Source organism: Gossypium hirsutum, chromosome D01, assembly GCF_007990345.1.
Source record: "Gossypium hirsutum isolate 1008001.06 chromosome D01, Gossypium_hirsutum_v2.1, whole genome shotgun sequence".
Classification (NCBI taxonomy): Eukaryota; Viridiplantae; Streptophyta; class Magnoliopsida; order Malvales; family Malvaceae; genus Gossypium; species Gossypium hirsutum.
In genome coordinates, this window is record NC_053437.1 from 45,942,835 (window position 1) to 45,956,674 (window position 13,840).

A 13,840-nucleotide genomic window follows, 5' to 3' on the forward strand; every position below is an offset into this window, starting at 1 on the left:
ACGTTAATGTTATTTTAGTAATAGTAAATATTCAACTTATATTTTAAAAAATTATAAAAATAATTGCTAATTGTTAATATTATGATATATATAAATTTTAAACACTTTTTAAGAAATATATATAAATTGCTCACAAATTATAATTTGACTATATATACCATATTTAATTTATAATTAACATGTGTCAAAACAAGCTTTTGAAAAGTCAAAACCTAGATATTCTACCCTTTTGCTTTGGCTTAAAAAGCAAGGTAGTCAGTACTGTTCTAGTATTGTAACATCCCTAAACTGGCCTAAACATTAAGTCTGAATTTGGAAGATTACATCGGCCACCGAAATGGTCTAGAAGAACTATCGGAGTTTAAAAACAATTGTTTAAAACAATTGCTTTAATTTCTGAGGAAATTTGGTGTGTTCAAAAAGATTACAATTTAGTTCCAAAAACCAATTGATCTTAATGACTGTTTAGGAAAAGTTGAATTCTAGATATATATATATATATATATATGTGTGTGTATTTTTTTTCAAACATCATTTACATAGTCATGTAGTGGAAAAGGGATACCTAACATAGTTTTATTGAAAACCAAATTTCATGTATAAATAATAAAAAAATCCATATTTCAACATCCTAAAATCAAATTAAATGCCATGCATGCTATATAAATTCAAAACCTAAGTCCCATGCCACAGTTTAATTATAAATCAATACAGTCTCTTAATAATAGAAATTGCAAATAATAAATCCAAAATACTTTTGTAAAAAAAAACAATCTGAGTCGAGACCTGTCAAATGCTAAGTCTACGGCCTAACCTTGTGAGTTATCTAAAAAGATGGAAATTAAAGTGGGGTGAGCTTAAAAAGCTCAGTGTTAGTCCTATCACAAGGAAATCAATGCAAATAATAGATGACTCATACAAACTAACAATTCTCAAAACAATCACGCACTCATATAACGGTTCAGAGTATCAATTCTTTAGATCAACACATCAATATCATAATATTTCAAAATACACAGGTTATGTATGCTCGTGCTCATGAATGGTAGTGCAGTTTCAATTTATCAAAATAAATCCTACCCATCTCCGCTACACACTAATGTAGAGAAGCTACCTTACACCACGTTGTGGATGAACTGCTAATAATAAAAATATAGGTGGATGAACTACTAGGGTTTTCATATAAAAAGCTTTGTAGACAAGCTGCTAGTACGTTGTGGATGAACCACTGAAATACGTTGTGGATGAACCACTAGTCGTTCCTGATAAACTATTGATTCTTCCTCCGTTCATATCGTCCCACCTCATGTAATGCAACATGTCATGCTTATAACAGATTAATACGATAGCAATAACATGCTTATAACAAATCGATACAATAGAAATATTCATGCTTATAATAGATCATTACGGTAGCAATAAATATGTTTATATCAAGTCACTACAGTAGCAATTAACATGCTTATAATAGATCATTATGGTAGCAATAAATATGTTTATATCAAGTCAATACAGTAGCAATTAACATGCTTATAATAAATCAATACAGTAGCAATAAACTTGCTTAACATGTATTTGGTTTAATGGTAGCAATAAGCATGTAATGTTTACATATCATGTATATAACGGTAATAATTCAGTCATCCAGATCATAGATTCCAAATATTCATATTGTTAGGGATTCAATTTAGAGAATTAAAACTCGAAAAATAGTTCGAGGACTAACAGGGACCACACAGAACAATTCATGATTTTTTGGGTAAATTTGTAAAATAGGGGTCACGTGTGGCCAGGCCTTGTAATAGACTGTGTCCGGCCAGTAAACATTAAAATTACTCTACAAGAGAGACACGACCGTGCAGCAGGCCGCATGGGAAGTTCTTGGCCATGTGAAAATTGAAGTATCCAGTAGTACATGGTTGTGTGGTCCACACGCCCGTTTGGGAGACCATGTCGCCCTAAACATACACATGGTTTGCCCTGATTCACTTGTAAAAGAACACACATATTTCACCGCGTTAACGATCGATGTTCCTCACGCCCAATTGTGATCCAGTTCTCCTAAATTCATTCCTTCAAATGACATTTACACATGAATCAGATCCCAAACTTGAACCTGGAGTGATCCCAAACTTGACCCAATAAGTCGGATCCGATTCTAAGGCTTTATCGGTATTATATAATTAAAACTTAGTTTGACTTGTACAAATTTCAATCGAATACAATTGTTAAACTTTAAAATTTCCTTAAAAAATACATAAGTATAAAAAATGAATAAATCTTACTAGAAAACATCGAGAATTTAGTTACAACTACGACCAAATTGAGGCCCTAGACTAATATAGTTATCCCGCGAAAAAGGTTTCTATAAAAAATCAATCAACTCAAACTCGATCTCACCATCAAGCTCGCTCTGTATGCATCATAGCCCAATACGCCACTCATTCCGCGTAGTCTTGACGTCGTCCCTCTAGGCTAAAACCTTAAAAACCCACTTGAAACATGACACACTGAGGAAAGTTCAAAAGAATTTAGTAAGTCAAACACTCATTTACATGAATCATACTTGCACATAATTAGGGCTGTGCATAATTCAGTTAACCCGATTTTTTTCGGTTAACCGACCGAGTTCGGTTAATCGGTCGGGGGTCAGTTAATTTTTTTTAATTTTTTCGGTTAACGGTTAAATCGGTTCGAAACCGGTCGGTTAACCGAAAAAAATCGGGTAAACTGAATTTTGCAGGGTAAGGCCTAAAATATGTCAAATTAAACCCGGCCCAATTTTTTCTCAAGCTCAACACCGAACTTTTTGGGTAATTTTCGGTTAATTCGGTTAATCGGGTAATTCGGGTAATTTTTAACCAAAAATAAAAAAAATATAATTTTCGGTTAACCGACCTTATTAACCGAAAAAATTCGGTTCGGTTAATTTTTTTTAAAAAAATTCGGTTCGGTTAACGGTTAAAAATTTTGGAAGGTCGGTTAATTCGGTTATAGCAATTTCGGGTCGGTTAACCGAATGAACACCCCTACACGTAATAGTGAATGTTTCAATTATTGTCTCGTCACCCTTATTCTTCATTTTTCCTTTAATGATTACTTCCTCAATTGTCATTCTTATACTCACGTTCATTTCCATACCTTACCCTAAGGTCTTTTTCCATCTTTTCAGTTTCTTGGAGACCTTACCTACAGTCTTCAATCACTAAGCCATGACTCAATCGAGTTTCAAAAAGAGGCCCATACATAGATGATCGATATTTCCTCTAAAGCGCACCACGCTTACATTCACTTCCAGAATATATTTTCATTACAGAACAATTCCATCGTTTGTTCCTAACCACCTCGTTAGAATGCAACCAGCACTATAACCAAACTTCGCGTACCATACTTTTCAACGATAACCCAATTACTTGCAATTACATAATACATTACCAAGCTTCTTTCCTTAACAATTCATCCTTTCTAAGACAATTTCTCACAATAATCCAATGTTTGTTACGCGCCCACTTATACACACCAAGAGCATCGGTTGGGCGGATAGCACTACGCTACTCGAAGTACTACTTGGTTTACCTGCCAATTTCAGAACCCGCCAATCCAGGTGTGACAAGTACCGCCTACATAGGCTGAAACGCTTCATTCTAGTAATAAACCAGAACAACAAACTTTAGGTTTCGTTCTGGTGCAAATTTTGATCGGTATAGGTCATACTGGTGCGTACCAATTGGTTTCATTCTTATTGATCAAAATATGGTGTATCGACCGGTGTCAAAAGAATTAAGTTCAAAATATATTTAATTATAATTTTTATTATTTATTTGTTCCAAAAAATAATTAAAGTATAATTTAAATTTAAATTAATATTTTAATTATTTATGTTACATTTGTTGAATTACAAATTGTTTTATGCATGGTATGGGATGATCTTATCGTTTAATTTATGAAATAATTTTCTTGCTTGTTTATTTTGAGTTTGTTTAATAATGGAATGTATTTGTGAAGCTTGTTAAAGAATATTTTATATAATTGATGTATATCTTCTTTTTTTTTCTTTTTTTTTGGAGCATTAGAATTTACATATGGCGAGTTTTGAACACATTCCACCAATAATTTTAAAATCTTTTCTTTACCACTTCATCCAAATCTTTATTTTTGATGAGCATTTGATATTTGAAATTTATTTAATTTCATTACTTAATTATTTTAAAAACTTTATATATATTAAATGATTTTTTTAAAAAAATAGTGATAAATTTCAAAATTACATCCATGTTGTTGTTAAAAATAAATTAGATTAGAAATGCTTAAAATTTTGAAAAGAGAAATTAGTAACCACATGCAATAGTATTTCAAACTGAAAAATAAGTAAAAGTGATTTTCACCCTTACTTTAAGAAAATATTGGTATAATTTTATGAATATATATTTAACTAAGTTGATATTATTTATCTTGTGACTAAATTTATCAAAGGGTAAATTTACGTGTTTGACACGACAAGCCTGGTCGGTCCAAGTAAGCATTGGATAGGCGTTTTAATAATTTGAACTCACCTTTCCTACTTGAATTATTATTCGAAGTAGGAGTGATATCGGTTCTGTTCGGTTGGGTTTGTTAGATTTTTTGAACAGTCTATAATAATTCGTTTTAGTTCGATTCAGTTTTTAATTTTTTATATTAATTTTTGTTTTAGATTTTTAAATTTATTTTAACAAAATGAGGTTTGTTTTATAGTTTTTTTAATATTATTTGAAAAATTGTAATGTTTTCTTATAAAAATTTCTATAAAAGAAACAATAATTCTTTGAAGAAATTTTAAATTATTTTTATTCTTTAAATAAAAAATATTTAATTTTCTATTATAAAATATTAAATTAATTATATTTTAAATGAAAAAAAGGTCAATTTTTTTTACTTTTCTTACTCAATGACAATTTTTAAAAAGAGTAATTATAAAATATAAAAATAATAATATAAAACAGCATTTATTACTTATGAATAGTGAATATGATTTATGAAACAAATTGAAGCCCAATCTAATTTGAGCTTAAAAATTTTTGAATCACGATTAGATGCAGGTAATAGATCTATTCATATTATAATATGATCATAAATTAAAATTTATAATATTTTTATATTAAAAAACTAGTAATATTTGGTTGTAAAGAAATAAAAAAAAAAAATTGGTTGCCAAGCTAACTGTGTCTAAATTCTAGTATTCCGGAAATCACAATTAAAAATGTGAAGAGTCCACCATAAATGGGAATAATATTAGCAAGTAATTTTAAACTACAGCCATACCAAAATGTCAAATCTAATACACTCATCAATCCACTTTGATTTTCGTGTTGGAAAAGTCTTAAAAGCAATGCCAAAATAAATAAAGTGCACCAAATATCAATCTATCTCATAACATTCGTTTTTCTTTTCCCTTTTGGAAGCAAAACAAGTACTTGTCATCAAATCTCAGCCCCTAATTTTTCAATATTTTCCATTTTCATGGTGGGCTTGTGTAACCAGAATCCTATCATTTGTTGAAAAAATAAATACAGTGATAAAATAAGGAAATTGGTGGGGCAAGAAGTCGAGGGTCGTAGCCCCCGCGGTATGGACCATATCGCACAAGATGAGCCCGTATAGAACTATACTTCTACTATTTGACTTTGATTAGAATAGGGTTTGAAACTCCTCTTGTATCATTCGTTTTTCAACATTAGTGAATTTCTTCTCCTCTGTTCATGGTTTTTTTCCAAAAGAAATTTCCACGTAAAATCTGTGTATTCTTATTGCTTTGCGATCATTCTATTACTATTATCACAAGATATATATTATATTTGAATATTTGATCTTAAATTGATTAAGATAGATTTGATACCATTAGTGAAGAAGTTTCGAAAAGAAATGTTGAAAAGATGAAATGATTAAGCAAAGGGAGAAGAAAAGAGTTAATTTCTGTTAAAACGTCTTGAGAAAAAAGATGAGCAAATTGCCTGGTAGTTGTGATATATACTTGGATTAGTGCTACTGATGTAGACTGAATTAAGCAATGGGAATAATTCAATTATATGTCAAATTATTAGTTGCGCAGTAATCAATTATAGCTTAATCTGCCACCCAACTTTGAAATTTATTTAAATAACTTATTTGTATATATTAAATTTATAATTTTGGTTTTTTTTAATTTTAGTGAATTTCTTAAAAAATTAATAATTTAACGTAATTACAAAATATTTTAAATTTGTTTATAGTTTTAAGGTAGAGTAATTATGATAGTCAAGCATGATTCTTTGATTATTATTTTTTATTTTAATATTATTTTTTAAAAATAAATAAAATAGTCATCATATTATTTTCTTTCTATACATGTCCAAGAATTTTTTTTGTTTGTAAGATTGAAGTGATATAAGAGGATGAGTTAAGTTTTTAAAAATACCTTCTTCTTTTTTTGTTCTCAGAAAAGGTAAATTAAATAAAATGAAAAGTTGCCTTTTTAACCCATTTTTTTTATTTAACCATCTATAAATTAATTTAAACTGGTTTAATATATTAGTTCATATCCTTGTCATTTTCTTTTTGGAATGAGGTGTTTGTATTATTATTTTTAATTTGGTACTTATATTTGATAAAATTTATATATTTTGGTACTCAAAGGTAATTGTGTTAATTTTTTTGTGTTCAATCAGGGTTTTAAGGTTGATTTGATGAAAGTTAATTGTTAATATTATTAGGTTTGAATTTTTCATGGTTGTGTTAATAGAATAAATTTAGTGTTAAATGTGAATTTTCTTTTATTTTACATTTAATTTGTGAAATACAGTGTAATTGATATGATTCAATTCGAGTTTTAGGGTTGATTTGATAAAATTTAATTGTTAATATTATTATGTAATTATGAATTTTCATCAAATCAAGGAAGTTAACCCTATTAACTTTAGGTATAAATATATATAACATTTGTCAAATATAGATACCACGTTGATCTAAAAAATAATATAGGTGCCATTTAAAAAACAAAAGTGTCAGACTCATGTATGAAAATAAATTAATCATTTTAAAATTAATATTTAAATGTAAACCAATTATATATATATATATAAGTATTTATCCATTAGCGTAAAAGATGGAACAAATCCATAGATTTAAAGTGTTATGATATTTTGAATTCTCTTTCAATTTTTTAACCCTTTTATAGTATACATTAGATATATATTATATGTATAAAGAGTAAAAAAACTATTCAACTTTAATTATACATTAAAAGCTAATAAGGGGAATATTTATTTTAGATAAAAATAGTTATATTCTGTAAAAAAGAATTATTAAGTTGAGATTGATAAAACCATGATTGATACTTTGTTGACAGTGGATTTTGCGGTGTAGGTCAGGCGACTAAAAAAGTTCGTACAAAATTGAATTTTTTGCCAGATATGGATGATCCAACAGTGAATAGGAATGGACAGAAGGTTCAGAATTCAATTACTACTAAGGTATCATTTAAATCAATGTTAACATGGGCCTCACCGACTCCAACGCAGAATGTTTCCATGGAGGAGGAGTTTGAAATATAAGAAGGGGATGTGGTTACAGAGGTAGTTGATGATGTTCTGTTGATAACGTTTTCAAACAAGGTTCAAGAGTATATTGGTCGTAAGATGGCGAGGGCAATCGTTGTGAAGCTGCTGGGTAAAAGAATAGGGTTTAATGCCTTGTTGAATACGATTTCTCTACTGTGAAATCCTAATTATCTAATTCAAATGATGGATCTGGAAAATAACTTCTTCTTTTTTTATCAATTCCAAGATGAGGAAGATTTTAATAGGGTCTTAGTTAGGGCGTTGTGGGTAATTTATGGACATTACCTATTTGTCCATCCATGATCGTTGGATTTCCCGACGGCCAAGAATGAAGTTGATTACCAAGCCGTTTGGATTAGGCTTTCGGGTTTACCTGAAAGGTATTATTCAGATTGTCTTCTTCGAGCAATTAGGCAGTTGATTGGAACAATGATCAAATTGGATGTCCACACTATTAGTGCTCACCAGGGACGGTTCGTGCGGCTAGCGGTGAGTGTATACCTTAGGAAGCCTCTAGTGTCAAAACTGCAAATTAATGGAAGGTTATAGCATGTAACAGCTCATTTTTAGTGAAATAGGAACAGTGGTTTCAAGACCACAAATCCAATTTGAGAATATTTATTTTATTATTATTTTAGTGTCTATGACATATTAGCAGGGTCGTATAAAAAAATTCATTCAGAAATTTTATCGTGGATGAAATTGCATGAATTTCAAATTACGGGATTAAGGACTAAATTGTAAAGAAATTAAAATATTAGGGGTAAAAGTGTAAATTTGCAAAAGTATGTATTTTGGACTGAATTGAATAGAATGAATATTGAATAGATTGAATTTGATTATTTAGATCAAGTTAAGCCTTGTACGGGTCTAGATCGAGGGAAAGATAAAGTATTGGACTAGTCGATCCTATTTCATCATTTTTGTGATCGAGGTAAGTTCGTAAGTAGGGGTGAGCAAAACTCGATTCGACTCGAAAAAAATCGCAAAAAAAATCGAATTTCGAGTTATTCGAATCAACTCGAATTTTTTTTTTCAAATTTCGAGTTCAAATCGAGTTGAGTTTTCGAATTCGAATAACTCGAATAATTCGAATAATTCGAATATCAAACTATAATATTTTACATTTTTACCCCAAACTCCCAAACCTTTTTACTTTTCTCTCAAAACTTTTACTCCTTCTCACTTTCCCCCCAAAACTTTTACTCCCCTCCCCTCCCAACCCCCCCATCTACCCAATATCCATTTCCCACCAAAATTTTACTCTCCCATTTACTTTTTCTCAAAATTTTACTCTCCAAAACCCTCAAAACATTTTATTTTCCCTCAAAATTTTTACTCCCTCCCACTTTTCCCTTAAAACTTTTATTCTCTTCCCATCCCACCTCTCATCTACCCCAAACCCTCCCCCCCATCCAATTTTTTGTTTAATATTTTCCCTCCAAAATTTTACTCCCGCTATTTACTTTTTTCTCAAACTTTTATTCCCCAAAACTTTTTATTTTTCCCCTAAACTTTTACTTATCACCCTTTACTCTCAAATAAAAAATCAAAATTATCCAAAAAAAAATCACTAAACATAAATAGTAATAATTTTATTTATATCTACTATTTATATTATTAAATTAAATTTCACATTTTATGTTATTTATATTATTGAATTGTTTAGTCATATTGAATATTTATATTAAAATTGAATTCTTAATTATGCCATAAAATATTCGTGTTAAAATTTTATATTGGTATCAATTTCACATTTTATTTTTAAAATTTTTACATTTAATATATTTTTTAATTCCAAAATACATAGTGACAAGAATCTGAAGATAATTGAAACAACTAAGTAAGCAAAGAAGCTAACCAGTATATAAAAAATTAATAAATAAATTATGAGGTGATGAAAGTTAATAAAAAATTTGATTAAGGTGGACAAATTTTATTATGATGGGTACAAGGACCCAAAATTATTTTTTAAAATTTAACTCGAACAAATATATTCGATTTGATTCGATTCGAATTCCATCTCACTCGACTCGATTCGAGAAAACTTCAAATAAAGTTAGGATGATAAAATGATATTCGAAAACTCGATTAACTCAAAATTTTTTGATTCGATTCGATTCGATCGAATGCTCACCCCTATTCGTATGTTTAAATAGTGTTTTAATGTACTTAATTTAAATGCTATTATGTTATTTATCATATTATGCTTTGACGGAAAATCCAATGACGTTACGACGACTATCGAGCCCTCTGTTTGAACCTTAGGGATATATATGGTCTCATATCTCACTTCGAATATACATAACATGCATTCATATTTTCTTTCCCTTTTCCACGCCCTTCCTTGTTTTTGTTTCACTAAATTAAGAAGAGCAATTATAAATATAGGTATCAAATACTTAAGATGAAATATGAATGGTTTTTGATAGCACTACAATTGTCTGTAATTATAAAATAAATTTTTTGTTGTTGTTGTTGTTGTTGTAGTGATAACTTTTATATTTCTGAAAAAACGAAATACACTGAAGGATTAGCCTCTTTCTTGAGCTTGGAAGCATTAAGTTTAACCATGAATAAATCGAAAGAGGGAACTTAAATGAAATAGACAGAATGATGAAAACTAAGTCAATAGTAATGTTGCAATTTAATTTTATAATTTTGATGGACAAAATACTAGTGGTGGTCCAATTGTAGGTAGGGTCCTTCAAACAAGCTTTAAATTAGTGGATTATATTGTTTGCCATGTCAAATATAGACTTATCATAATCCACAGCCATTATAGTTTGTCTTAAGAGAAAAAAGAAAATAATAAAACCAATAATAATAATTGTAATTATAACTTCCAAGTAAAAAATACTTGCTTTTAAGAAAAACCCATATAATATTTTTTAATATCATATTTACTATTACATGATTATTTTTTTAAATTTCAAAAGGCCACAATAAAGAGTATCAATCTTATAACAATTAGATTTAAATTTTTTAAATCTAAAAAGTAGAGAGAAATTAGGGGATTAAATTCTATATATAAAGACTAAGAAAAATATATTTGAATATTTAATTTTTTTTACTATAATTCAAGACAAACATATGATTAACTCAACAAAAAAAAAAAGTGAAAACCATTGGTAACACTTACCAACGAATTTTGTTTGATTTATATATTACAGTATGTGTGAGCCTTGTAATTATTCTTTTAATAGTTTAACTAGAATTAAATCGAAGTAGAGCCTTGAAGCCTGAGGATGGAATAGATTATCTAAAAAAACAAAAAGATTATCCTAATAATATATCCTACTCCACGTGGTCAATGGAATGAATACGTATCCCTATTGGTTGCCTAATTGCTTTGAATGGGGAATAGGAGTTGGAGACATGCATAAAAAAACTATATAGCAAGTCAAAGATAATTAAATTACTGGTTGGTGTTAAAATTAAGGAAGAAAAGGTTGGAACAACTACAAAATTCTTTTATACCAAACCCAAGTGTCTAAAGTTAGAAATAGGCAAGACTTATGAGTCAATGTCTTCGCCCTCTTATTATTAATATATTTGTTATTATGTCCATAGTATTAACAAAATAAAATAAAGAAACAAACCATACAAATGCCCTGAGCCACAAAGCAAGCCCCCAGGCCCCAGCAAATGAGGAAATTGATCCCCCTTCACAATTCATGCTTTCTCCCACTTTTTTGTAGCTCTATATAAACCACTCTTCCCTCCCCCTCTTTTCATCAATTCAAACATTCCAAACTTTAGAGCTAAAACCGATCGTCTTCATGGTTAAGCTTCTTGCCCTACCATTTCTCATTACTTATTTCTTCACTTGTGTTCCCCTAGGGAACACTGCAGCTACAATAACATCATGTACCCAAACACCCTACCCCGGTGTCTGCAACCATTTCATGGGAAATGGTGTTAATGTTGCAACATCAAGCCTTGCCCTTGATCAAACCCGCTTCTCCTTCCGTGACCTTGCGATTCAGGTCACCCTAAACCAAGCGGTTCAAGCTCATCGCCTCGTTTCTACCATGGACTTGACTTCTTTCAATGAGCGAGCCAAATTGGCTTGGAACGATTGCTTGGAGCTCTACCAGAACACCATTTCCCATCTTAACCGATCAAAGAGCACCAACAGTCCATTAGATGCTCAAACCTGGTTAAGTGCTGCCATTGCCAACCATCAAACTTGTCAAAACGGCTTCATTGACTTCAACTTGGCCTCTCATTTACAAACCTTACCACCCATGCTAGCCAACTTTTCCAAGTTGATTAGCAATTCCCTGGCCATCAATAAGCCCACTATTAGTGTTACCGCTAAACAAGTTGGCAATAGACGCCTGTTTGCCCATGGATTCCCCACTTGGCTTTCCGGTTCCGACCGAAAGCTCTTGCAAAAAATCGGTGCACCGTTAAATGCTGACATTGTGGTGGCTCAAGACGGTTCTGGCAACTTCAAGACTATATCAGAGGCGGTGGCGGCGGCTGGCGGTGCCAAAAGAACTGTCATACACGTAAAAGCTGGAGTTTACAATGAGAATGTTGATATTCAAAGATCAGCTAGAAATATCATGTTAATTGGAGATGGAATTGGTGCCACGGTTGTTACTGGTAATAAGAATGCTCAAACTACGACAACTTTTCGCACAGCAACATTTGGTAAGCAACATGTATAAATTATTTCAAAGTCACATTCTAAACTTAGACAAAAACATAAAGTTATCCTAAATTAAGGGAGAAAGTGAGGAAAAAGAAACATGATTTGAATAACAAATTAAAACACACTCATGCAAATTATCTACACTCAATTTGTTCTTTTATTCTTTTTTGAATAGTAAAAACACGACTATCTTTTTTCTAATTAGTTGGATATTTTTATGTCTCCCATTTCACCAACACCACAGTTCTTTACACAACTAAAAGGAGAAAATATAACAGTAAAAACGTGAGAAAAAAATTAGTGCTTTTGCTTTTTCCTTGTTTTCAACCTATCATTTGACTACTCACATCGTTCGTTTGTTTCTTCTTTCAGCCGTCGTTGGTGATGGATTCATAGCTCGTGACATCACTTTTGAGAACACCGCCGGACCCCAAAGGCACCAAGCGGTGGCCCTCCGCTCCGGCTCTGATTTCTCAGTCTTCTACCGTTGCAGCTTCAAAGGTTACCAAGATACCTTATACGTCTATTCCCAACGCCAATTCTATCGCGACTGTGACATTTATGGAACCGTAGACTTCATATTCGGTGATGCCGTCGCCTTTTTCCAAAACTGTAACATTTACATCCGACGACCGATGAACAGCCAAATAAACACCATCACAGCACAAGCGAGAACCGACCCAAATGAGAATACGGGGATAATCGTCCACAACTCACGTGTGACGGCGGCGTCTGACCTGAGGGCCGTTCAAGGTTCATTCAAGAACTATTTGGGGCGGCCATGGCAGAAATACTCGAGAACTGTGTTTATGAAGACTGGTTTGGATGGACTGATCGAGGCAGAAGGTTGGTTACCATGGAGTGGGAATTTTGGTTTGAGTAGTCTTTACTATGCTGAGCATATGAACACCGGCGTCGGTGCAAGCACAGGGGGGAGAGTAAAGTGGGGTGGATACCATGTTATAGATGCTGTTGAAGCCGAAAAATTCACTGTTGGTAATTTTCTCGCTGGAAATGCATGGATTCCGGGGACTGGAGTGCCATTTGACGTCGGACTGTGAATTTGTTGATTTCAACATTAGGAAAAATTTAAATACCAAAGTAACCCTGTATTTAAGATTGTCATATAGCTTTTTGTGATAAAGACTATGTATATATAGTTGAATTTGTCAAAGAGGAGAAGGGGTTGTGTAATGAATCATGCTGAAATTGTTGTATTTATAAAAGAACAAGTACGTTGGTTCAAATACTTAAGACTTTTATTTATTTATATGAAAATCTTGGTTTTTATATCGACTATAATATTGCGTAGGAAGTGGGAATACGTTGTTAACTTTTTTGGCCATAAAAAAGGTTGATTAATCGCGTTTGAAGGAATATTGGGCAAAAAAAGAAAATAGATTACGGTGACAGGGATAGTGAAGGAAACAGCCGCCACCAGCTGTTTTCACGTCCAAATGCATTGACTTTCTTTCTAAGTCTTCTTAATAATATTACACTTTTAAATATACATATTTCCACCTTAGGAATATGTAATTTTGCACAAGAAGTTGCTCACTATATCTTAATAAATTCAGAAAATGAATGGATATCCAAAATAAAG

At 31.3% G+C, this 13,840-nt stretch overlaps 1 protein-coding gene across 1 annotated transcript; it reads left to right on the forward strand.

Annotated features, from left to right (window-relative positions):
* The first annotated feature begins 11,079 nt into the window (after positions 1-11,079).
* Positions 11,080-13,484, forward strand: LOC107921411 (pectinesterase). Its single transcript, XM_041086544.1, has 2 exons — positions 11,080-12,236; positions 12,610-13,484. The coding sequence occupies exons 1-2, from the start codon at positions 11,357-11,359 to the stop codon at positions 13,296-13,298; spliced, it is 1,569 nt and encodes a 522-aa protein (XP_040942478.1). The 5' UTR covers positions 11,080-11,356; the 3' UTR covers positions 13,299-13,484.
* The last annotated feature ends 356 nt before the right edge of the window (positions 13,485-13,840 follow it).

Excerpts from the sequence above, each read along its gene's own strand:
- LOC107921411 (XM_041086544.1), top strand. The coding sequence starts at position 11,357 with ATGGTTAAGCTTCTTGCCCTACCATTTCTCATTACTTATTTCTTCACT. Across the intron at positions 12,237-12,609 it reads TTTTCGCACAGCAACATTTG|CCGTCGTTGGTGATGGATTC; the intron begins GTAAGCAACATG and ends TTCTTCTTTCAG.